Genomic DNA, 27,069 nt, shown 5'->3' with positions numbered 1-27,069 from the left:
TGATCTGTGTGGACAGATAGGGTCAGACTTCCGAAGGCTTGAAAATGAATGAAATGCTTTGGGTGTTTGGTGCTGTAAGATCTAGGTCACAACAAATTACTAACATACGGGATTTAGAAGGAACTCTGCTGCAGGCAAGTGATGCCATCTGCTGTTGACCATCCACAGGACACTAAACCTGCTTTAATATATGACACTTCTCTTTTCCATTTTTTTCTGTCTCCAGTATCTACTTTGAATATGTATTTCAATGTAAAAATTTTTCCAAAGGGCATTCCATAAAGCGCTTGTGTGATCTGGATACCTGTTATCTGTTTGTAATTTAGGTTTCTCGTTTTCCATATTTCAAAATAAGAAAAACAGAGCGGATGTGAAGAGATGGTAAAATGAGAAGCGCTAAAGAACAATGTATTTGCATTTCCTCAAAAATATGACAAAACACTTTGGCCTAAGGACTACTGAAACTAAAGGGAAAATGTTCTGTAAGCTTCACTGGGATTTGGATAAGAGCTATATTGCATTAACAATTACTGGAAAGATCCATACCTTCTCATAATCCTTTTTTTTTCTTTTAGTCAAACAATGTGAATGCTACAATTCTAAACTGGAAGGAAAACAGTCCACCAAGCAGATCATTACTAGGTTGCTCAGAATAAGGTAGTATTTAGGATTCTGGATGTATCAAATGCTTCTAGGAGCGCTTTGAATAGGTCATTGTCATGCCCTGGAGTATTTTTTGTCTTTTTAGAAACCAATATCCAAATACCTCAATATAAAAGCATTCCAAATGAAAAAGAAATTGTGGTATAGTGTCGGTGGAAGTATCTCGCACAGTCCCACCAGATATTTCACAGATCAAATCTGTATGGGTAGTTAAGTTAAAAATCACAGCTGAGAGACTGTGAGAAAACTGGAATGTGTCAAAAAAAAAAAAAAAAGACAGAAAAAAGAAATAGATTAGCTTCCTGAAATGTTTAAATTCATATATGGAGAAAGAAATTTTTAAAACCATCTGTTGATAAAATGTGTTCAGGAAGCAGTATTTTAGCATAAAGAACTTTGCATTTTTTTCACTTTGGATTTTTGAATCCTGCTGTAGTCTCCACTTGACTTTGTGAACTGGTGTTTCTTTTTTTTTCCTCCTTGAAATGCCTGTCTCTGCTTGGGAAGCAAGGATGTCTCCACAAAGTCTTCCTTGGGCATGCAGTATCCTGTATTAGCAGCTACACAGACACACTACTCATTTCCAAGTCTTGAATGATGTAAAATGAATAGCAAGGCTGTATACACACTACTTTGGGTAGATCTGCAGCTAGACTTCAAAACGCCCATGACCTGGGGGCCCCGGTGTTCTTCAACCTGCATGAAGGGACTGCTTCCTCAGCACACAGCCTCACATTGCTCTGCCTGCGTACAGGGCTATGGGTTGCAGTTACCATACTATCCCAAAGTACCAACCTGTTTTGTTGGTATTGGGGTTTTTTGGAAGGGGGTGTAAATGCATATGGGTGGATAGCTCTGCTTCACCACAATAACAGCTGCAGAACTTAGGGAAATAATTGGAGGCTGCTGTATAAACAAGGCACTTTCAGGTATTTTGCCACTTAACCATTCACCATGCTGACAAGGTTACCAACAGTACATTTGCAATGATCTGTCTTGCCCTGACAGACAGAGATACAAAGTGTCAGCTTTTCTTTGCTCACCCAATAAATGCAAACTTGTTTTCTTCTGCAATGGGAAAGCAGTTTCTTGAACAGCTTTGAGCACATAATTTAATATAACAGTATTTAAATTCTTATACCAAATTCTTATACCAAATTCTTATACCAAATTCCTATGATGACAGGAAATGTTCATGCAGAAAGTATTCATATGAAAGATAAGAATAGCAAGGTAAAAAATGGAACATAAGAGAGAAAAGGAAAAACTACAGTGAGTAATTGTTCATACACAAATAACCGAGTGTAGTATTTCTCTTATAGTTAAAAATTATGTAGAAAACCTAAATGTAGATCTGCAAATGTATCCATCAAAGAGGAAATAGTATTCAATAATAGCCAGCACTTCAGTATATGTTTAATTTTAAAACATGAATTTAAACATTATTTAAATGATAGTACTGGAAGGATTCCTGATTAAGGAATGCTTAATTTAATGCTTTGTTCCGATGAGACCTTAATGCCCCGATAATGGCTTCAAATATTTAATTGTTATGAAACAGAACTATAAAGCAATTAGAAAAACTAGAACAGATTTTACACACCTTATAGTAAATTTGGATTTGGTTGGAATTTTCCCTGTGTAAGCCTGACAGATCCGAGATCTCCCTTGGTTGGAGAATGATTTTGCAAGTCACTGATGATGCTGTGGAGAGCAGTTATCCTTTATTGTTTCGTACTCGACATCTTACTAGAGCAAACTTCCATGCACCGAAGTGCACAATAAACACAAAGTCTTTTCTTAGACAACTGCGGGAAGTGTAGCACTTGAAGGGCCATGACAGAACATGGGTCATGAGAAGGACCAGCACTTAATTGCATGGTTCTGTCCAATTAATTTTCCAACTGCACTGGCTGATTTCAGTGAGGGGCACAGAACCAAAATTGTTTTTTTCTAATTAGAGAGAAGTGTTTCAGAATGTTGAGAACTATTGAGAATTAGTAAAAATATTTCTGTTAACATGAAAATTTCAATCCAAAACTTAAAGAGTTAAGACATCAGAAGCAGAAACACAGTATACGTGGAACTCTAACAGCCCATGTTGAAGTCTTTTTCTAATGCCCAACTTCATTATCTCATGTTCTCACTTCTCTTAAGACACATGAACATATTGCTAAAATAGTCTGGATTTAGAAGAAATTCACTGTGAATCAGAAGTAATTTTCTGAAAACAATATAACCAAAGCCCTACAGAACGAAGGTAAGCAGAGTGTCTAACACTGAGAACTGCAGCCATGTGGGATTTCTTAATCAAATGGTATTCAAGAAAATCATCAGGAAAGAAGCACTTAAAACTCATAACTAAATTCACAGGCTTCAGCTGTGTTTCAGTAGAAATTGAGAGAAGAAAATTACTGAAATATGCTGGCGAGACATAATTCAAGGCAGTGGGCCTAAATGAGACATAAAGGGGCTCTTCTTAACTGTCTTCGTTATAGAGCAGTGCAACTGCTACTTTTAATCACATCTGTGAAGCTAGGCATGTAGCTTCAGTATACTTCTTTTCAACAAATGTGGTTTTTTTCAAAATTTTGCCAAGAAAGAAATTGTCTGTCACAAGTACTGAAATGAAAAAAATATTTTCAATTGGTCTAACATTGATTTTGAACCCATGTAGGCTTCTGTGGTACCCCTAATTTTTGTGGGCATAGGGTCAGGAGCATGACAAGAAAGACTAATTAGCTGCACTTGTAAGTCGTTAAATACCTTTTGAAATCTAGTTCTAAATCCCTTTTTAAAGCACTATTTACAGATATAAGTTAGTATTGCTCATTTTTGCTCAGGAAGAGCTTATTGACTGATTCCACTTGTGACATGCCAAGATACATACTGGAGTTGCCATGCACTGTTACATGTTAAGGCCTAAAATTCCACCAAATTGACATTTAAAATAAATTTTTAAAGAAAGAATTTAGGAAAACAATATCATAAAAACGTAATCTTCACATGCTTTATTTAGGAAACACTATAGAAATAATAAAATAGAATATTTGATTATGCCTTCCCTTGAAAGACTGAAATATGATGTAAAAGCATAAATAATATACACAGGATTTCTCAGAGATAATAAGTATTGGTACATCTATTTAATAAGTGATTCACCTAAAACATGTCAGAGGTTGAATGAAAGATTTTCAAGACTTTTCCCAAAACATTAAAAAAAATATACTCAAAACATCCATTATTCTTGGTAATCATGTTTATTACACTAATACCACAGATCTAAAGGTAAGTGGATTCCAGTGGGCTTGCTATAACTACATTCAGGTCTCTGTCCTGAAGAGTTTCCATATAGTTAATATGACAGCAGCAAATTTTATATTAATTTCATTACTGTTTGGAGATGGGCTAAGAGGAAAAAAGGCAAGAAACAGAAACACTGAAAAAAAGGGATGACAAGGGTTGACAAGGGTATGAGAAAATCTGGAGTGAAGCAAAGGTAACAGCAACTGTCCAAAAAGAGTCAACACTTAAGCTTTGTAGGCTTTTCAATGTCTCCACAGTTCCTGCTTCTATAGATGCTACCTAGCAGCTCGGTCCTCTGGCTGATTACTCCCTGAGAAAATCACTTTCGTAGAAGAAGTCTGAAAAGCTTTTTGTGTCCAACAGTGATAGCAGGTTTTCTAAAGGAAGGACAAAATGGGACAAGACGGAAACACTGAATTGTCTGAACAAGGTCAGCTCTGACGCTGCAGCATTTCTAAAGGGACCCTGCCAATGTAATTCAGTCTCCATGTCAAAATGGAAGCCAAACCACCCTAAACCTGCAGCCTACTCCAACCTCGACCAAGGTACTGTGTAGGTGAATTCACAGTTCACCAGGCTGAAGATGCAGAATGCTGAAGAATACTCAGCATTTATGTGAGTGCTGAATCTCTACTCCCCTGCATCTTTATGTGCTTTATCTGCTTAAAACACAGAAAAAATCACGGGAGCAAGGACTAGAATACAAGTTCTCCTTACCACCAAAGAAGTTCCTTAACAGTCTTCAGTGTTTCCCTGCACTGGCACTGCTTGAAACCCAAGTGCAGCGCAGACCCCCACACCGTTTTGCTCCCTTGTGCACAATACTGTGCCCACTGGGTCAGATGATGGCAATGTGCTCCCTCCTTCCCCACAGCTGCATCACAGCTTCAGGTCATGTCACAGAGAAAAAGCTACATTGCTCTATGTCTGCCAGGGAGAATATGGCTATTTGTGGTGGTCCTTGAGCATGGGGCAGAGTCCCTGCCTGCTGGGCTGGGACACAGCTTCTCTTCTGTTAGAGGACCCTTCACATAAGTGGCAGGCTTACCTGTCTGGCTTACCCAGGTTGTGCAGTCCTTGAGTGTCTTGGCAGTGGCAGTCCTGCACTGGGAGGTGCTGTGAATGTGCTCATTGAGCGTGAGATGGAAGAAAGGGGCAAATAAATGACCGATGTCCATCCTACTTTTAGTAGTCAAGGCATTTTTCTGGGAGGTAGGTGCAAGTGGTCTAGAAATTAAGTTGACTCACCTTCAGCTTTAGTTTAAAAGAAAGTGGCAGGTGCCACTGTGTTTTGTGATGAGTCCAAAATTGTCAGTGTGTTAGGCTCTGAGGATGCTTTTGACAGCATCTATGGGATCGAGTTTGTCAGAGCTTGGACAAACAGGAATGCCTCATTTCTGCCTGCTGATTAGGTTTACCGTTAAGCAAGGTGCTAAGTTCTTCCGCTTTGTCAAAACTAAGTTCCACTGTGTCAGTGCTGATGTGGAACTTTGAGGTTTTTCAGAATTGCTGTTTTGGACATAAAGAAGTAAACGTTAAATTAAATTTTAGGTATGTTTTCCCTTTACTAAATCTGGCCTCCAGTTATGAAAGATAGATCTATAAAGGGAGATATTAATACCCTGTATCTTCAACTCTAGCTGCCTATTAGAGCACAGTTTCAAAGACAAAGGTACAAAGGAAAAGTGAGTCTGTAGAGGTTAGCTATTTTGAGAACTCTAGCTTTAGTAAGTAACCTTGTTTTCTCCTCCATTATTTGCCTTCTGAATTCACCTACTAGAACTTGAGGTAACTAACTCAAATGATTTCTTTTTCAACTTGCAACTTAAATTGAGTAAACAGATTTCATTCTCAATAACAGAACCCACCTTAACTCAGTTCCACAGAAAATGGTCTTAGGTTTTCAATGTCCCTTTCCATCATTTTAGATGCACATGGCTTGTATAATTAGGGGAATTTTTGCAAAGGAGTCTAGTGAGAACAATGTATGTGCGTCTTACCCTCTTGAGAAAGGAGTAAGCTATGGTATACTTATTGCACTATCATGCACTAGTTTGTCCATAACGAGTATGTTCATAAAATATCCGTATCTGAGCTTAAGTCCCAAAACATTCCCATGTAGACCAACTCCCATTAGTCAAAAATGGGATTTGAGTCACTGGAACAGGTGCAGTCTCTGATCCACAGTAGTAAGTTTGGAGTCACTTCATGACTGACGAATCAGTGAAGATATTCCAAACAAAGTGGAACAGTCAGAATTTGCCCCTAGAATTTGATATGCTCAAAATCAAAAGAAAATTATAAGCATTTGTGAAAGTTACAGTAAATATTTACAGAAGCTGAATGTAAAGGTTAAAAGAAAATGAGACTTTGTATGATAAGAATCCTCAGTAATGAACTTGCTCCAGAAAGTGAAAGCTCTTCTTTGTAGGGAGACAAAGATCTCCCTGACTTTTCTCATTTTGGACAGTCCCAGTTAAGTAATCAGGACAACTTGCTGAGTAAGGTGCTATTCAGTGATAGTAAGAATTGTGGGATCTGGCCTGCCAGATTGGAACAACTTACTGAGATCATTTCAGTATACGCCTGTGAGTGCAAATGGGAAGTTTTGTATTTCCAACATGTTTTCAGAAGCAGAGAATCAACATTTTGTACTTACTTAATAGGATTTTTAAGGTTAGATTTTTAAGGTCTTCCTGTTTCAAATATCTGCAATATTTTGATAAAAAACCCCATATGAATTAAGGGGGCATTATGCTTTTGGCATTATTATGTATAACAGTATTGATTCTTGCTGTGAATATTGACTGCTTTCTTTGTTTTCTTACATGTCATCACATTATTTTTAATATTTAATTATACTCTCATCAGGCCACGTTCTGGTTGTCATGGTGCAACCTCTGTGAAGCACCTACCTTATTCTTAACTTTCACCTGGCTGTTGAAACAATGCTAACGGTAACTGAAGTAGGATACAGGGGCAGTGCCTTTAATTCAGAACTCCCAAGGATCAAAATTAATATCACTCTCCCCACCTCTGACACATACGCTTAGAGGAGTACAATGGCAGTGATTGTAAAGACATCTAGGGAGGGCAGAGATCTCCACATATGCTGCTTGATTGGTATCTAGCTTGCACAGAGCTCTAGTTTGTTGCTCTATCTTCTGGCATTACCTTGTTTTTGATTCATGATTACAAAAATTCTTCCCTGTTGAGCTAAGTGTTGCTATGTTTTGTTTCTGCTGAGCTATACTGCCTGCCAGCAGTGCTTTATTTAACACCTGAAGTTAAACAGTTAAAATGGTTTCTGTTATGTCTGTCTTAATGCAGCTTTCCTTAAGTTATAAGCTTGAAGTCGTCTTCTCTCTTAATTTGTAAAATATTTTGGGGCAGTCTTTTTTGTTTGCTTGTGTGCTTAAGAATGCAGATAATAATTTTGAAGTGTCATAATTTGGGGAAAATTCAGACAGAATCACACACAGAATCACACAGAATCACTACGGTCAGAGAAAACTTGTAAGATCATCAAGTCCAACCATCAACCATACCCATTAAAACATGTCCCACAATGCCACGTCCACACGTTCCTTGAACACCTAAATAATAGACAGTTTAATAAAAATTTGGACACAACTGGCTGTCAATATAATGTTCTAACACAACCTTAGAAACTGATCTAATATTAATTAGGTCTGAGAAATTACCCTCTGTTGCTTATTTAAAACATCAGAAATCTACTGTAGACTGCAAAGGAAAACAAAAGTAGAAATTACCTAAAACTACATACTTAAAGCAACGCTAAGGTAACATGTTTGTGCACTGCAATAAAGACAGCAATGCAATCAGGATGTGATTTTTAGGTCTACTTCCTGAACTTTTCTTGAACTCAGGGGAAGTTACATTAACAACTGTTTTATAGAAGTAAAAGATGCACCTCAATGTCAAATAAGTAAACTTTATCTTGGAATTTTCCCAAAGAGAAGATTTACAGTGACTTTTGCCACAGGCCAGAAGGGACATCTAGAACTCATCTAGTCCAACTCTCCTGCTCAAAGCAGTGTCAGCTAGAACCGATTACTAAGGACCATGCCCAGTTGAGTTCTGAGTATCTCCAAGGATGGAGACTCCACAACCTCTTGGGGCACCTGTTCCAATATTCTATCAACCTCGCAGTAAAAAAGGGGGTTTAAAAATGTTTAAATCAAATTTTCTGTATTTCAATTTGTGCCTGCTATCCTATCACTGGATACCCCTGAGAAGAGTCTGGCTGTGTCTCCATTCCACTATCCCATCAGGTATTTTTTATACACATTGATAAGATCCCCTTCCAAGCCTTCTCTTCTCCAAGCTAAACAATCCCAGGTCTGCCAGCCTCTCCTTGTATGTCAGATGTTGCATGCTCTTAATCATCTTTATGGCCATTGACTAGACTTGCTCCGGTATGTCCCTTTCTCTTTTCTTCTAGGGAGCCCAGAACTGGACACAGTACTCCAGACACAGCCTCAACAGTGCTGAGCAGAAGGGAAGGATCAACTCCCTCAACCTGCTGGCAATACTTCCTAATGTAGCATCGGAGGCTGTTGGCCCTCTTTGCCACAAGGGCACAGGGCTTGCTCACGTTTGACTTGGTGTTCTCCAGAACCCCCCAGGTGCTTTTCAGCAAAGCTGCTTTCCATGTGGTTGGCCCGCAGCCTCTGCTGGTGTACGGTGTATGGGTTTACACCTCCTTAGATTCAGGACTTTGCAACACCAGTCTGAACAAGAGGACAAGCACTTTCAAAGGTATGTTCACACAGATGTACATTGCCATGCACCCCTGAGCTCCTCACACAGTTTCATTTAATGCAAAAAAAAAGCCACTGTCAACATATATATCAGACTGTCACAGAGATACTGCCAGTTCTGGTTTCAGTGTGCCAAGTACACACAGAAGTACTTGCATTATGTGAGCACATCAAATGCTTGAGAATATGAAAGGGACATTTACAAAAGTGTGTACACAGTTGTGCAGACCTGTACCTTAAAATACAGTTCTGACATATCTTTCCGTTTACATCCCAGACTTAGTGTACTTCACCTACAAAGCTGGCTCTCTATTTGATGACTTCTAAAATATCACCAGTCTTTACCATGCCATAAAACAGATCCCCTTCCAAAACAGAGACTTGCATTTTTTTCTTCATCTTCCTATTGTAACAAGTATTTTTCCTTTCTTTTTTTTGGGGGAGGAAAAAAACATGCTGACTCATTTTCTTGCTGCTGTACTTTCTCCAGGTTTGACCATGACATCTGATACTGCAAGGGTGCATAATGTAATTAATTTGAGATACTTAATTTCTGATAAATTAATACAGCAGAAAATGTAATGAAAGGACCAAACCTTACTCACTTCCTTCAGAAGACAGTTCATTAAAAATCACTAAGAATTTTTAGTATGAGTGCAGTGAGCAGGAATTGACCTGAAGTCCTGAGAAAACCAACACTGAAAGAAGAGTTTACTTTGACTTGCACTCCTAAAAAATCATCAGCTAGAACTAGGATATTTCATTTTAAATTATTTTTATTTCTAATCTTTATTCCCTGAAAGCCATGATAGTATTGGGAAACTCAGGCATGCATCTGCTCTTTCATAAAATTTCACCTATTTCTACCAGAAAAATATGTAAGAGAGCAAGTTAAGAAGAGGATGTAATAGCTATGAGGCTCTATTAAGTTGGAGATTGAATTTGAAGTTTCCTTTCTCAATAATATTCTTTTTTTTGGTAAATTGATTTGTAACATTTTTAAAAACACAGTGTAAAGATGTCATTATTCATCCTCAGCAGTGAGTAAAAGACCTTCATATTTAGACAAATCCTGAAATCTTCTGTGACAAACTCATATTTATCAGATACAAATTGTTCAGATGCAGCTTTTGGCTCAGGAAACCCCTAAACTACTAATTGCTGGGTAATGGCAAGTATATGAGGCAAGGCATCGTTTTATGCACAGCCTGTTTTTATATGCTTTTTTACAAAATCTCTGCTACCGGCAGCTGTCAGATTTGAGCTAGATGGCGTGATATGGTCTAATCCAGTGCAAACTTCATAAGGGTTTATGTTTCCTTGCTACTTCCTTATCTTTGTCATCATCTCCTTTGTTTTTCTTTCCCTCAGTTTTTAAAATGGAAATGGCTTTCACTTCCTCCATTTTCCCAGCTGAATCTCCTTTTGATGGCATATCAGTGTATACTTTTTCTACAGCTACAACTGCAGTCTTCTCCTCTTGTTCATATTACACCACTGTCCTGCTCTGATTTCCATCTAATATTCCAGAACTGATATGCCCATGATCAAAGTTTTTTCCTCTTCATGACTTCTATCCTGTTCAGTTCCTAATGCATTATCTCCACCTCAGCATTTCTTTCCCTTGCCACAATTCCCAAATTTGCTTCCAGAGCTGCCTTTCTCTGCGCTAGTGGTTCTGTTCCTGTTTCTTTCCTTCCAAGTCTTTGTATCTTTCCTCTTTGTCACCTTCCCTAGTCTTACACAACAGGTGTGTTACGAAGGGAAATACATGCCTCTTCCAGCTGCCTGAATCAGTGTGTTTAAGAGTTTCAAATCCTTACATATTCAAAGGAAGCATAAAATGAAGCTGTCTGCTAGTTTTCCAATGAAGACATAAGCACAAACAAGATTAATGAACTTAATGTTGTCCTAGGCAGTGATGCCAACTTCTTGAAAGAAACTCAGGGTGTCCTGCAACAGCTCAGGTCACTTAGAGACTAACATTACTGATGACCTTAACTAATAGAATGCTGATATGTAATGAAATTTTACAGTCTAGTAACATCATTAGCTAATTGCTATTATTATCTCTGGTTGGGAAAGCAATAGGCTTTCTTTAACAAGCTTTGGAAGATGAAATTGGTTGTGTTACCCAAAAGTTTGCATAGTGCATTTTGAACTAAAGCAGTGAACTAAATGAGCCTTTGTCCCATGTGCTGACTACCAGTGTTTCTGAGCAATACACTACACTCCTGGCTATTTAATACTGAGGATGATTTAATACATTCCCGTCCCTAAGTATTCTTCTCCCTGATACTTTTTCTTGCTACCAAATTAGATTCCCATTCCAGATCCTATGCCATATGCACTACATCACACTTCCTGCTGAATTAAAGAGTGAACCTCTGAGACTATTTATTACTCCTCTCCTTGTATTTCTTTTCTACACTGAATCCTTGCTGCACCTTCATCTCCCATCTTTCCTCACAGATACACCAAACAAGTTAAGTTGGCTCGTATGGCTTTCCTCAGCTGTAGGAGGGTGCGGATGTTAAGCACATCTTGTAAAATGTCTGTCAAACCAAACAAGTAATTTCCAGAGGGTTTCTAACACCTACCAGTTGTTATGGATATCACATTATTATCACAGTTATTTGGAACAGTTTTAGATTAGCTAAATGTCAATCTCGCAGCAACTGCACAACCTTCAGGACACCTTTGTGTATATGACAGACTCCCAACTGTGAAACGATTACTTAAAAAAACTCCATACTTCTAAATGAGCATGTATCGACAGTTTTCTTTAGAGGAAAAAACCCAAAGGATTAAAAAATCGAAATTAGGTTCTGCTATTCAGATGTATTATTTTGGTTCTGCTATTAGTCTCTCTTTTGAGTCTGAAAGTGCACAAGATCAATTTCACTACTGTTTCCTTCCACATTTTCAGTGCTACCATGCTGAGGTAGTGTACACTAGCTAAAAAGAACTATATCTTTTGGTTGGTTTGTTGTTTTTTTTTTAAATTCCCACAGACTTTAGTAACTTAAAAGCACGTACTTTGTTCAAGGAACAAATCAGAGGTTGCAATATGAACTTAAGAGTCATTGCATGAAATCACCTCTGAAAATACTGACAGTTCTACTAAAATGACCAACCACTGTTTTCTTACGTTTAGTTTGTTAGTGTGGTCTTCCCTTATATACTAAACCTATGACAGATTTCTCATATACATTAAAGTGATGAACTTCAACGGGGATTAGGCAGAGCTGCAAAAAAAGAAATTTTTCTTCCAGTGGTATACAACGGTTTATGGTGGATAAGGCAGCTGCAGAAAGTTCTGGCAAAGTGTAGTCAGAGAGAGACACGACTCGGGAGGTACATGTATTAATACAAATGCCCCTGGCACCATACTGTGAAGAACCCACAAATAATTAGACTTCATGTAAGCAGCCTGAATTCCAATTTTGTACGACAGAGATATTTATCCTGGTCTATCTTGTACTAAGGCATAGTCTTAAGTATGTGATGATATATTCTGTCACCATGGAAAGGAACGTATATAATGTAATATCAAAGAATAAATGAAAATATTATATGTTGGCAAAGCTTCAATCCTCATTTCAAAACTAATAAGGATTTTAAAACATGTAGAATGTAAACACAGGTTTTCACAATAGTATTTGTATTCCCCCCCTTATGTAATTTTCACCTAATTATTTTTTCATCTAATTTTGTTAAGTCTTTACTTGAGCTGAGCTAGTTGTCTCTAACCGTTCAATTAGGTGTACCCAATGAAGGACTGGGCAGAAAGCTATTGCTATTTCACCCTTGAAAGGCAAGGCTTCTCCCTTGATCTTTTTAAGTTGTCTAGTGATGCGGAGTAAAATCCTGTTCATCTTACATAAAAGCATCCAGTGAAGTCAGTAGGATACAATCTTGGTAAGGGGACCAGGATTTGACCCAAAATTGCACTATCATAAGGATATGAGCGTTCTGTAGAATTTGTGGTCATACATCTCTAGGTCTAAACAGAAACACGAGTTAATGCTTTTGCTGAAAGTCTCCATAATGTAGTATTTAGCAAAGGTGTGCATATGAGTACAGCTTTAATTAAAAATAAGTAGACTCCTACCCAGAAATTGCTGCTAGTTTTTGATGAGCCTGATAGGCCATCTCACATCCTCGGGTTCGAGTTTTGTGCATTTCCGCGTGCAGAGATGGACAGGTGACTGAGACATCCCCAATGGAAATTACCAGCTCCCGGTATAGAGCCACCTGAGTATTGAACTCCTGGACAAGCTGAAAAACAAAGAGGATTTACTTACATGAGACGTTTAACTACACTGAAAAAAACAATCAAGTTTTTAGAAAACAAGCCCAATCTGGGGCTTGTTCCTGCTGCTCCCAATTTCATGGCATACAGGATCAAGTGCCCAAGATTTAGTAAATGACTAGGACCTCCATGACAGCTGCCTCTTCTCTGAGCTATAAATGTTCATTTGCAGGGAGCTCGTGTTTCTGCTTTTAATCTCTGAAAGTGTTCGAGTTACTAGTCTTAAATATTAAGCAGACAAAAAACCAGCTGTTTTACTAGCAGCACGAGGTTATTTTTTGCTATCATAAAAGACAAAAATATCTTCAGCAATTATTGCCTTTGCTCCTCCTGCTTCATGATCAACAGCACATTCAGAGATTGGAATGTAGCATTTGCTTTTACAGTGGTGATTTTGCTAATTTATTTTGTAATGATTTCTCTTCTGTCATTGGCCTCTAACCCAGATTTCAGACTTGAAACTGATCTGAAGTTATTGGCTGAGAATATGTACCAGACAGGCACTTTCCAGTTAGGATTCTAGAAAGCACTTTTTCCAATGTGTGTGTGGGGAAAACAGACAAAGAAGTAAATACACGTTTCAACCTTTACAGAAATCTATTATCTGTCAGATACATATGGATGCTATTGGATAAATGGGTAACTTTTACAGTGGTGAAAAGATGATTATTGTTTTGTTCCACTGATCATGTACGTGGGATTGTATTTTAAGAAAACAAAGCATTTGCTGTCTTCTGAACGAAAGCACATCGGACCATTTGCTGCACATGGTGGCGGGGGTGGAAGGCAGGGAGCGACAGAACAGAATATTTGTTTATCTGTGTTTTGATAATTTGACCTCAATTTCCAAACTACGTAAAAACAGACAGGAGTAACTGCTCATAATTCTGCAGCCATCATTACCACCAGGAGTTCAACATATTCCAAGCATACAAGCATGCTAAAACCTGGATTTTATCAGATTTACCAAATTTTAAAGTCAAGCCCTCAAATTCTCGTACTCAGAAAATAAATGAGTCGCTTCTCCTGCGGTATTACATTCTGACCCTTCATCCCACTGTAATTACTCTGTATAACTGAGAACTAGTATCAGGACCCATTTTTTGGCCAGGCTTTCTTGAATGTCATTGTAAGAGTAGCAAATAGGTTTCTCTGCTTCTGGACCAGCAAAACAATCCCAGTGCATTCCAGTACATCTGCACCCTCCCACCCCCAAACTCCAAACAAAACCAAAAGCACACACCAAACAAAGCCCCAGGCAGACTATTTGCTAAACCTGGCTTCAACGCTCTCATTCTGTAGCTTAAGACAACGCATGAAAGCAATGGAGGGAAAAAAATTGTACTACCATGTGTCATAGTGTAATTACTCCGCATTAAGAAAAACAGAAAAGCATCTCATCCTGCAACTGGTAACTGGCTGCGCCAGACACATTTTGCCAATTCTCACCTGACATCCCCTGTCTTAACAGAGGACGCATTCAGCCCCTCAGCACAGAGCTACTGTGGCAGCTTTTGTTCCTTGGTGCACTGGGAGTTACTCCCGATTTTGAAGTATTGGAATGTGTATCTGCCAGCACAATTTACAGTATCAGAGGAAAAAAATTGCCGGAATCCAGCAGAACAGAAGTCACAGGTACATTTCCAACACTACTGGACAGAGCTTTAGCAAGATCCAGATTTCTCAAATAAAGTAGCAACAATTCGTTTTCTATTTCTCTCATTGGTTAGAGGAGCAATTTTGGGGCCCAGCATCCAGCTGACTGCAGCTCAAGGAGCCAGATACGGGATATATGCGCTCGTTTGGAGGAAAGTGTCAGGATCCAAGCATTTTGAACATGAATAGAGAAAAATGTCATACCATAATGTGACAGTCCAAAAATAACATGGATGCAGGTGCTTGATCTGAGGTTTTACAACTGCAGCCAGCTACTCTGGGGAGACTGGAAACGCGTACCAGCACGTCAGAGACAGAATTTCAGGCCCTCAAATGCCGAATCCTGTTTTAGAAGGACTTTGGGGCCGGAGTGTGGTTGCTGCACAAGACGGCAAGCAGAGCGTGCAGTGATGGAGTGGAGGCAACTATTTACCTATTTAGGCTTCAGCGAGTGCAAGGCTGGGGACAAATTTGGCCGGATCTGGCAAAAAGCAACTCCAGCCGCTTAGCAGCGCCAGGAAGGCGGCGTCTGCCGGGACGAGGGCTTCCGCTCCTGCAGGAGCCGGCGCCCGGCTCCGGCCCCTGCCCTGACTGTCCCGCCGCACCCAGCCGGCTCCCGCAGGTCTCGTTTTCGCTCCCCTCTCTCGCCTTCGAACCGCTGGGAGTTAGGCCACAGGGCAGCACCCCCGACGGGGACTGCAGTTTTAAAAATAGTGCAACTGCACGTGATGGGAATAGGCAAGCTGGCGGGAGGAGCGGCACCGCCAACAGCGACGCGAACACTCGGAAAAGATAAAAATTAAGGCAAGCCCATCTCTGGTACCCACCATCTTGCAGTCATCCAGGGCTCTCTGGGTCTGGTAGGCGCTCTCGGAGCCGCTGCCCCTCCGTTCACTGTCGCGGCCGTGCGGCGAGGTCTTGCTGCCCTGGAAGATGGAGGCGGCGGAGCGGGGGCGCTTCCTGCGCCCGCTCGGTGCAGCGCTCATGCACACGCATCCGCCGCGCGGAGCCGCCCGCCGCGCGGGGCCCCGCGGGCGCGGGCAGCGCCTTACCCCCCCGCCGCCGCCGCCGCCGCCCCGAGTAGGGGTGCGGGCCCGCGCCGCTCGTCGCCTCGGCCCGGCCGGGACCGCGCCGCTCACGGCAGCGAGCGCGGCTGCTGCGGGTGATAGCCTGGCGCCTGCGGGAGAGCCCGGGGAGCGCCCTGCAGCATCGCCTCCGCTACCGCGGGGAGAGACGGAGGGGCTGGCGCCTTCCCTCCTTCAGCAGCATGTCAGTCCCTGCGGAACCGCCCCGCCGGTGGCATCCTCTGCCGTCCTCCTTCCCGCAGCCGGCGGGGGGGCGAGCGCGGCCGTGCCCGGCGGAGAAGGGCTCCCATCCAGCGGCCGCCGACACCTGGCCGATGCTCCCGGCGGGGGAGCTCGCCCCGCCGCGCCTCTACGCGCTCCCCCGCGGCGCGTCTCGCCGGAGCGCCCCCCGGGAGCCGCTCGGAGGGGCCGGTGGGGCGGCGGAGCCCGGCGGGCTGACGGCGTCAACGGCGCGCCGCCCCCACAGGGCGGGAGCGCGAGCGGCAGCCGCCCCCCGGGGCCTCGCCGACCCCCGAGCCCGCCCGCGGCGGCACCTCGCTCCCCCGCCCGCCCGCCCGGCCGCCGCGGGAGGCGGGTCAGCCGGGGAGAAGCGCCCTCCCGCTGCGTGCCCCAGGGAGGAGCCGGGCAGCGCCTTCCCCTCGGGTGGCCGCAGCCCCAGCGGTAGCCGCCCCCGGGCCGCCGTGGCGGCTTTCCCGCGGGCGCTCGCGGGTCGCCCGTCCGGCTTCTGCCGAAGTTGGTACTGGTCTTCAAGAGGCTTGCTTAGAAAACATTCTCCTATTTAACAAAGACTTGGTTCACTGCTCGAAGTTGTTTTCTTTCACTAAAAACCATCTTATTTTGGGGCGCTAAGAAAAATGTTTGGAGGGTGTGATGCAACTGCACTGTAGATTGTATTTGTTCACTGTAGAAAAGATTAAATAATAATCGATTGGAGAAATTGTTTCGTCTGTGCTCCAGCATGACAGTGCAGTTCGCCAGTCCTTGGGCACCAGCCCCCTCCAATGCACCACCACGGCACCAGCGCCTCCACGGCTGTGGGGCTGTGCCCACACTGTGTCTGTAGCTGCTTTCCCCAGGGCCCCGTGGGGACTGCACTGCCCCGGGGCGAGCTACATCCTGCGCCTGCTTCAGCTCTGCTCTCAGAGCTTCAGCTCAGCTATCCTCTCTGTAGCCAGGTAGCTATGGCTGTATAGCTCACTTCTGGTATGATTTTGTTTCTTCAGGACATTAAATAAAAGATTTTTATGTTTCAGTAACGTTCTTGGTACCAAGGGAATGCCAGATGCATCACACGCAGAAACCCAGTCTTGGCAAGGAGCTGGACTATATGCCAACAATGGCACTCTGGCAGGTTGAGGGCCTCTTTTTAGGCTGCGCCGAGCATTACTGTAACACAGACACCCTCGTATCTACCTGAGTCTGGGCATTGCCTATTAGTCTACTTTGAAACTCTTCTTAGACATTTCCTGCTGTTTTCCCAGAAATGGAAGCTACTGGGTGTGTGTTAGTGTTGATGGGTTTGCAGCACTTGTAAGCACTGTCAACACTTTAGGTAAAACTAAAATGACCTTGTAATTGTCATGTTACCGTTGTAAACATACTGCTAGATCTTCAGCATCCAGAGCAGCAAGAACTTGCAGTTTGCAAGTGCTATTTTAAGGACACCACATTTTTTTTCGTAGTAAACTTAATTTTATTATTCATAGGAAATAAATGTTTGACTTTGGTGAACACATGAACACAAGCTTTGAGCCAGGACATCATATTGCTTCCACATACAGACAAACCATTACCTAATGACAAGGAAAATATTTTAATACTGGCAAAAAGCAAAACGAGCACATCTTCTGCTCACATCTATCTAGAACAAAACATATATATTTGTAATGGGAAATTAAAACATAGTGCTATGCCACATTAATGCTAGTGTTTTAAATGTTGCTCATGTATCGTTTTAGTCCTACGTTCTAGTGATATTTCAGTCTATCTCAGGTCTTATTAAAAGCTACTGTAATAGCAATAATTAAATTATACTAATACTAAAACCAACAACGATAACAATAAATCTACCAAAGAATGCAGCATGTTTGCTTGTACATTACCTGTCTTGGCTGAAGTTCTGGTCCCTTGAAGTCAATGCCACAAGTCCCATTGACTTTTAAAAAAGGTTGCAATTTAGTTCCTGGTGATATATCTGCCCTGTATAAAGCTGTCACAGCTGAGTTTTGCCCTTCAGCCAACATCTGGAACAGTTTTGAAGTCCCAGTGACCTACAGCATGTTCACTCCTCATTGTTTGTATCTTCAGTATGTCCACATTTGGAAGTGGATCTGGTGATTCTTTCTGTAATTTATAAGGCTGCATGTTTTCATAATTCTTCCAGTTGACCTCTGACATCATCATGGAACATGATGGATTTGATAGCACCTCAGATGGTTATGTTGGAGAAGCAGGAGCAACACAGAACAAGTCAGTTTGGGATGCATAAGATTTTTGTAGGCATCCCAGTTCTCGGGCTGAGGCAAACGCCAAATGCTGTCGCAGGGCTGGCAGTGGCAGCAATAAGACTTGGTTTGAAAATATATACCACCAGGAAACAAAATGCTCTCTTGAGAAAACAGAGGTATATATGCTGCAACGTTTTCCTGAAAAGAGAGGGACATGATTCTTTCCTCTTGTCTGAACTAGAGTTCCCGTCACAAGTGGCCTTACTCTAGCTTCGTCTCCTGATGTTTAACGGATTGTAACAAGCAGGGGCTTGTTGCTCCCTCTCACAGCATCCTCCCAAGAACATGGGTAGGTGACCTTGAAATAAGTTCAAAAAGTACTTGGCCCGTTACGTTGTAAAATTCTTTGGCAGCTCCACAGGTCATAGTGAAATAAAAGTAAATATGTAGGCTTTGCTATACCTAGCCTGTATCGTAATTCTAAAAAGTGAACTGAGATGAACTTTTTACTTGGGAGTCTCTCTTGTTCCTTTTTGTTGTATTCTTTGTCTAATTCATTTATTTCCCTGGTCGTTGGCTTCTGGTAATATTTCCCAAGGGTGAGTAGAATGTAATGGACTAGATAAGTTATGAAAGGAACACTGATTAGTGGTGAGATGTGAGGAGATGTCTTTGGAGGAAAAAAAAAGAGAAAGGCAAAAAGAGGCAAACGGATAGAGAAGGCAAAAAAGGACATTTCTGCAGAAAGAGATACAGAGAGAGAAGAGGAAACCCAGAAACAGGTACTGAAAAAAATAAAGGAAAGTAATTCTGCATGGTCTCCTCAGGACAGAAAATTAAAATGTAAGTTTTAAAGTTAGATTGAAAATGAAAACTTAAGAATAACTTTTTCACATTCCTTTAAAATATTTTTTTAATAAAGTGAACTGACTGTCTTTCTAAGTAAATATTGTACATTTTAAACAGAGCACAAATTTTTTCCCTGGAAATGCAGGGTCAGATCAGTGTCTGGAGGTAAAGTACTCGATTTTTGTACCAGACTTCCTATGGAGTAAAACTGTTTAACCCTCGCAAGTAGCAATGTAATAATGCATTTGAGAATCACAGCTTCAATGGCCATTTCTCTCTTATTAATTGTTTTCTACAGGCTGGGAAGTTAGGGAAAGGAATGCCACAGGAGGCACTATTCTGGCCTAATTTCGTAAATAAGCCTTTTATTTATCCAAGGTGTTAGCCTTCCTGACTTCAGAGATCCTCCAGCGGTGGCAGCTCCCTGCACCCCCTCTCCTCAGCCTGTGCTCAGTGCAGGGTTTACAGAGTCAAATCATTTTGTAGCAAAGGTTGCACATTAGTAGATTTTTAGTGTCTATTAGTCTAATAGCAAGTTATAGAAAAATATTATACTTACTCTCTTTAGAAGTCAATACAGCATTTTTGACCCCAAATACAGTAATTGAGTCTTTTTTTTTTAAATGTCTAAAAATAATTTATGTAGATACCCCGCAAAGCAAACAAGGACATCTCCGTGCTGTGAAATTTATAGCCACGGTTCAACAAAGACTAGCAATGTATTAGGTGACATTGTAAAGAAAATAGGAACATTTCTCTATGTTCAATCTCAACAATTTCCAAGTTTACTTAGGAAACTAATGTCCATGCAGTGTATTATCAGTGGAGATGCTGAGGAGGAGGCTTATTTTGCTTTCAGTCACTGGAAGTTTTAAAAAAATGCAGTTGTCAGTGAGTCTGTCTGTAGCAGTCAGCCCAGCATAAGCATGTTGCTCCTGGTTATGAACGCATGAAACAACATGCTCAAGCTAGTGAAAATGTCAAAATGGCTTAGTCTGCTTTACTTGCATTCTCTGTAAGTGTTGCAAAAGACTGTTTGTGACACTTAAGTCAAGCTCTGAGGATGCTAGAGATTGTTGCGGTGACATTTTTGGCACTTAAGAACTACTGTAGTCCTTAAATCAGAGAATGAAAGAAATTCTAAATCAGGTAATCCAGGATATGTTCCCACCTTCTCTAGTTCCCTTACAACATGTATTTACATATGTAATTCCAGTGTAAATTTATACGGAAATACCTGTGGGAGCACTCAGGTAGCTAGACAACTAACTGTTTCAAATTTAACCAGATTTGCCCAACACAATATAGGATTTAATGACAAGGAAATATAAGAAAATGGCCTATACAACCAGATATTGTTTGCTTTCATCTCTATGAGTATACTTACTTTAAAAATAAGATCATTACTAAAATAATGTTAATGCCACTAGCACTTCTGTTATTACGAGAAAAAGAAATGCTTACTTTAAAAAAATAAACGTTAGCACAACAAATCTTCAAGCTGCAGAAATTAAGAATTAGTTCTGAAAAGAAAAAGGATCACATCAGTTTCTCATTATGAAAATATCAATGGAACAATTTACCTTTAGCTCTAGTGTAGTCAACAGAATACAAAATGATTGCAATAAATATAAACTTGCCTTAATGTTATCTTTTTTATGATAGAAAAACCAGCATAAAAACAAAAAGCCACACAATGAATGGAAGATAAAAAAGACCACTGATAAATGTTCCTGTAAATGTCTGCAACAAAGCCAAGAAAAGTTATCTTTAAGGTCATAAAGCACAAAAACCTAAATAATTTAAAAACACTTTTAGGAACTAACAATTAAAAGTTAATTTTTATGATATTATTTAAATTCCTTATGAATAACAAGTCCCATGACAAATTTAATAAATGACTGGGTAGTAAATTATCAGAATAAAGTCTTACACATAATAAATCTGTACATTATTTATGGAATGGCAAAGATTAAACTCTTAAAGTAAAACATTGTTATTATTAAAAGTAGAATAAGAACAGCTATGGAAAAGAAAACACCATGGATTTGTGAGGAGCTGTAAGACAGAAGAGTGAGAGAATACAGCTGTAGCCAAATGGATGTTTAAGAAATTGATGTCTATAGATGTATCGGTGCTTTGCTACTCAGAAAATGCAATGTTTGGCATATAGTGGTTTGGAGACTGCTTGATGCATGCATAGGAGAAATATGTGGGGTTTGTGTTTTTCTATTAAATGTATAAGCTGCGATCCTCTGTGTATTGAGGGAACATATACTTAATTCAAAAAAACAAGTATAATCTTTTGAGAATCTGAGAATAACATGTAAATACTGAAACCAAGTAATCTTCAACCCCCCCTTACTCCTACAGGAAAAATGCCTGGACCAATACAGAGGCCCTCCACTACACCTTCAGGAATGTTTTAAAAGGTCATAAGCTTTATCGAAGTGGAATAGATGGCAAAATTTGTAGTCATTATCATGTCCAAAGTTGTTCTATAGACCCATGAGGTTAACAGAAATAAAAGTCCTATACAAAATTGCTGCTTTAGTCAGTATGAGAAATGGTTTGCCACTGTGTCTATACTGTCTCCTAGTCAGACGGTTCAGGTGCTCAGAAAAGGAATAGCAAGCAGCATAAACTATACCAATGAGAGGAATCTTGCAAGTAGGCTACATGTATACATTTTTTTAAGAAAGATTATTTTTATCATATTTCATCTGTTCTCTTTTGAGATTTTAAAAAGCAAAGGTCCGATAGCATTTAAAGAAGGACAAATATTTTCAGATTTCAAAAGTAAGTGAAGGAGAGTAAAACTTCTGTTACCTAATAACTACTGTTATCTAATATAAATACAGCACAACAATTATGCTGTTACAAGGAATAACTCAAATAAAACTCTCAGAGCTAGTGACCTAATGAAAATCTGGAAACCAAATCAGACTGGACATACAGGCTTAGTCAGTTTGACAAAATTCTGTTTGTGTTATAAGAGGATGAGAATACAACTCAAAATTAGTAAGCTCATTGGAGGCAGCAGTACTCTGAAACCCCTTCTGTTTGCCATCTGAATTTGGCCTTTGTGAAAAAGCTTTACTGGCTGCTTTATATCCCCACTCCTCTGCCTGTCCTGATAACTATTCACTAGCTATTTGTTTGAAAGAGATATTGCAGCCCTACAAAGCAAACTTTGACTGCAGTTTCAGTTATTCTGTTCTTGCACATTTCTGTTAAATGGTTGGAAGAGATATTGATTTTTTAAATTATCATTACTTCACTTAGGAATTAATGTTTTATTGAAATGAACAGACACAGATCACATCCTCTTATGAGCTATCATCTGGACTGTTACTCTGCAGGTTCAATACATTTTCACATTTGAAATATTATTTTAATAACCACATTTTCATATTTTCTTTAAATGAAAGCTTAAATCACACAGAAAATTATGTGGTTTCTGTATAAGTGTCGTTACAGCACACCACAAACAATGACTTAATCTACTTTTGGTACATGGCAAGTGCAGCACAGTTCATTTTTACATGAAAATGCAGTATGGGTTGAATCAAATGATCAGTGACTTCAGTGGGGAAACCTGAGGTCTTATTCTGCCTTACAAGCTTTTTAGCCTTGATGCTCTTGAGTAACTGCACTGAAACCAAGCCATTCTCAATAGAAACATATATTGCCAAGTGCTTTTGTTGTAGTTGTCCTTAATCAGTTATCAACCTGCTTTCACCAAGCTCATCAACCTACTAAATTCACATTTTTGTTAAATTTCATGGGTATAATTTTCAACTCAAAACAAAGCAAACAAAACCTGTAATTTTTCTTGATGAATGCTGTGCACTTCTGAGAATCTGGCTGTGTGACATACAAGGACAGTAATGAGGACCTTCCCTTTTTGCTTTCCTGACCTTTAAATATTACATTATATTTTTAAAAATCTAGAAAAGGATTAAGAATGATGGTGCTGCCTGATGTTATTCCAAGGACATTCACTGAAAGCAAGGAGATTTTCAAGGAAAAATAGAACTGAATAAACTAGGGAATTTAAGAATATGAAAATAAAAAAAAAAAAAAAAGCATTTGATTATTCATATGAAAGCAAACAAAAGATTTTTTTCTTTTCTACTGGTATTTTAGAATCACAGAATGGTGGCTTCTCAAAATATACTGTCCAGTATTCCCAGTTTTGTCATTTTATTAAATGCACGATTCTGCAAACTGTAGTGAGTTGAAGAATGCTTTAATTTTCTCTCTTTACCTCCTCAGAAAGTTTGGTAATCATTATTGTGGTGTGGTTGTGCTGGTTTGCTGCTGTAGGCTTGCAGTTTTACCTTGTTGGTTGGTTATTGAGGCAATAGATTCATAAATAAGAGAAGTGGCCTTCTGCTTGTGGTGGCAGCTGCATTGCTTGGAACCTGAGAAACATCAGGATGAAGGCTCTGGCTGGCAACTTCCATCTTCTCTAATTCTTCCTCCTCCTTTCTGCTTTGCAGATGACAGAAAGAAGAACCCTTTCTAATAATTCTTACTTGGGCTTTGCATGATAGTGAAATAAATAGCTTTGTGAGAGTCAAAAAATGATGAAACATGATCATGAATTCTGAAGAGGGAGGGTTTAGGGAGACGCGTTCACCAAGACTAATATTTCTGACAATGTATTTCAAAGTCAAAAAAAAAGCAAAGAAGCTTAAGTTTTAATGAATCTTACTTAGACTGAGAAAAGGACACAGCATGTGGGAGGACCTGCAGAGATTTGGAAAGATATAGCACATCCTTGTCTTGAAATATGTTTTTAAAATCCCACATGAGGCTGTTGTGCTGCCAGTAAAGAGCTAAAGATTTGAGAATGTATGACTACTCTTCTAAAAATACAGGACTGAATTATTGTATAGAGGCAAAGAAATAAGTGCTTGGTTTTAATGTTGTTTCATGGATTTGCATTTTCGTTCTTGCCTTTTCTTTTTTCTGTTATTTTTAACTTTGTCCTATTGTTTCTTTGCTTTAATTTCTTCATGGTTTATGCCGTATGGTTCTTCAACTGGTCTGTTTTCATCTTCTGTTTGTTCTTCTAGTCTCATACTATCCTTCTCCTCTATATTTTGTCCTTATTTTCCCAATTTTGTTTGACTTATTTCTCTGTTGTCCACATTCCCATTTGTTTTTTCTGTGTGATCAAGGAACAGTTTTGTGTTCTGTTCTTCTAAATGGCAAGTGGAACTATAGTTTTGAGGTTAGCATGTCAGATCTCCAAATTGGAGCAAAATTCAAAACTTACCCTGCATAGGCTAAAACTTATGATGAGAGAGGAAGTTTTATTATACAAATGAGCTTTAAAAATGACATAAAAATTCATACATAGACACAGACTACACTACATGGTAGGCTTACAGGGCCAGATCTCTAGTCCTGCCTTTGTTCACCATGAGTAACCACAGGGGTCTGGAGAAATCCTATGGAATATCTGCTACATATTTATAGGAGAGAGAGAGATATATATATACACTATGGATTAATAGCTGCTTATATACTATTTCTTCCCCTTCTCCCTGGGGAATGCCAGAGCTAAGGAAGGACAGAATAGTTTGAACAATAGCTCAAGGTGTCATCAATGGGTTACTCTTAACGTGGGGTTAACATGAATGGGGTTCAGCAGAGGCCTGCTGAGAGTCCATCTCTGTTCAGTGTTTCCCATATGCCCCAGATGACAGTATTGGGAATATTATTATTAATTTAGATGACATGAATGTGAAAGGGATAGCTGCTGGAACTTAGACAGTTCAGAATTCATTGTGATCCTGACAAATCGAAGGTACCATGTTTAAAAATGTTGCAAAATCATGTAAGGGAATGTGTAAGATACTGCACTTTGGTAGAAGTTATCCACCATACAAATGTAAGATTGGGGTAGGTAAAACCCTGCAGAACAGGATCTAGGCATTTTTGTTGTTGACGTGAGGATGGAGCTATTAGTAAGAAAAAACCCTATCACACCAGGAGGTAGAATTAGCGTTACCGCTAGCAAGATACATGAAATAATAATTCCACTTAATATTTACTCAGTCTTGGCTTTACTAGTTGGTAAAGACTTACCCAGTCTAGTGTCTTGCACTTCAAGCAAGATGTGGAACACTTGGAGAGAAGGGTGAGGGAGAAAAAATTATAAGGTGGGCTAGAAAACATGAATTCTGTAGGGATTGAAAGTATTGGAAGTAGATGACTGAAGGAAAACAGCAGTTCTCAAGTCCACCAACTGCTACAGCATAAGGAAAGGAATAATCTTTTCTTTTTGGCATCATAGAAATATATAATAATTTTCAGCAAGAGTAGTCAGGTTAGATTGAAAATTCTTTTTAATGTGAAGGATAGCGAAGGGCTGGATTACTTTTCCACAGGAGACTTTAATTGAAGGTTTTTAAGAAAAGCACAATCTTCTGCCAGAAATTACACACCTGTTGTTAATCTCCCCTTGGGAGGGAAATTGGATTATAGACTCCTCAAGGTCCTTTTCAACTCTATTCTTCTGTGATTTTTTGGAATTACAAAAATCTAATGTCAGCTTCATAAGAAACATTAACTTATAAATATCTCTATAGGAGGTAAAAACTTACGCTTTCAGAACCTTCCCCAGTCTTATGAAAGGTTTGGTCATGTCATGGAAGTTTATTTGTCAATTCATGTTTTGCTTTATGTTTCCAAACATATGTCCTTTCAGCCATGGATTTAGTTGGGTGGAAGGATGAGGTCAGGTAGTCTTTTTTCTGTCCTTGCTCTTCGTGGTTACTCTTTTGCAAAGCTCAGAGGCTACTTAACTTTTAGGAAGCAAATTTAATTCCTTATAATCAAATTTGTTTTTCTGCTCTTGTTTTACGTATACTCCAAAACAAGAAGGTATACAGCATGAAACATGAAAAGATCATATCTTTCAAAGAAGAGTACCGTAAGTGGTTGTAACCATAAAAATCTGCCTATGTACACACTAACAATCACTTTCGTGTTAAATAGTCCTTCTGCTCGTGCTAGTATTATTTCAAGTTTAATAAGTATGTGGGATTTTGCCCTTAGCAATTAAATCCTGTGCAGAAGCAGCTTAGCATCCAGAACCCTCTAGGATAATTCATCGAAGAGGGACCTTTTCAGGGACTATGCCAGTAATAGGTCCAGGATTTGAACCAAAAGCCCACTTAGTGCTGCCTTCATGTAGGATTCTGTAACATACACAGATTTGAGAATACTGTGGCCAGTATTTCTTATGCCTACTGTTGTACTATTTAATGTTTTTTGTGGGCTACTGAGAATGATTTTTTTCTTTTCTCCATATTATTTCATGTTCAATACAGAAAATAATATCCTACTAAGCTGAGAGAGATTTTTTTTACCTCAACTATGTGGCTGGGCATTACATGTAAACTTTTTTTCTTGAGTCTTCACAAGAAATGCTCCCATAAGGATGATTTATGATTGTTTTGAGATAACTTGTGAATTGAAAATAATAGATGCACAAAAGTGTCCTTTACAATTGTGTGTATCTAGAATAGCTGCAAAAATAAATTAAATTGATCCAGCTTTTTTTGCTATAAAGGATAAATGGACTAAGTCCCCTATTGAGTTTATTTTAAGGACAAGGTGAAGTGTATGTTTCCTCAATCTCTAGCTCATGTTAAATGATACATAAAAGTGGCACGTGACTATAATTTACAGTTATTTGTATTAAGTTTAATACAAACTTATGTTTAGGAAACATATGACCTTATGTTTAGGAAGCAATGAATTTGATTTTGGTGTTGGATATTCTGGAAGAATATGTACAACAAACGCAATTTTCCAGGTTTCCTCTGCAACGTATAGGACAGATTTACTTTGGAACCATTAGGTCCCAGCACAGTCAAAAAAAATATTTAGACAGAATGGTATAAAAATTGGGTTAACAGGCTAGATACCTTCGCTACTATAAA

At 39.6% G+C, this 27,069-nt stretch overlaps 1 protein-coding gene across 2 annotated transcripts in view; it reads right to left on the bottom strand.

Moving 5' to 3' along the window:
* Positions 1 to 15,710, bottom strand: part of RGS7BP (regulator of G protein signaling 7 binding protein) — a 43,352-nt gene extending 27,642 nt beyond the window's left edge. Inside the window, exons 1-2 of one of the 2 annotated variants that reach the window (XM_059833962.1) lie at positions 15,552 to 15,710; positions 12,868 to 13,034 (exon numbers count right to left, since the gene is read on the bottom strand). In XM_059833962.1, coding sequence (XP_059689945.1) covers positions 12,868 to 13,034; positions 15,552 to 15,710 — 326 coding nt within the window. The remainder of the gene's footprint in view (positions 1 to 12,867; positions 13,035 to 15,551) is intronic. The other variant, XM_059833963.1, reaches the window with a different exon arrangement.
* Between the last annotated feature and the right edge of the window lie 11,359 nt (positions 15,711 to 27,069).

This window comes from Gavia stellata, chromosome Z (genome assembly GCF_030936135.1).
Source record: "Gavia stellata isolate bGavSte3 chromosome Z, bGavSte3.hap2, whole genome shotgun sequence".
Taxonomy (NCBI): domain Eukaryota; kingdom Metazoa; phylum Chordata; class Aves; order Gaviiformes; family Gaviidae; genus Gavia; species Gavia stellata.
The sequence above is the reverse complement of the archived record's forward strand: the minus strand, read 5'-3'. Positions and strand labels throughout refer to the sequence as shown.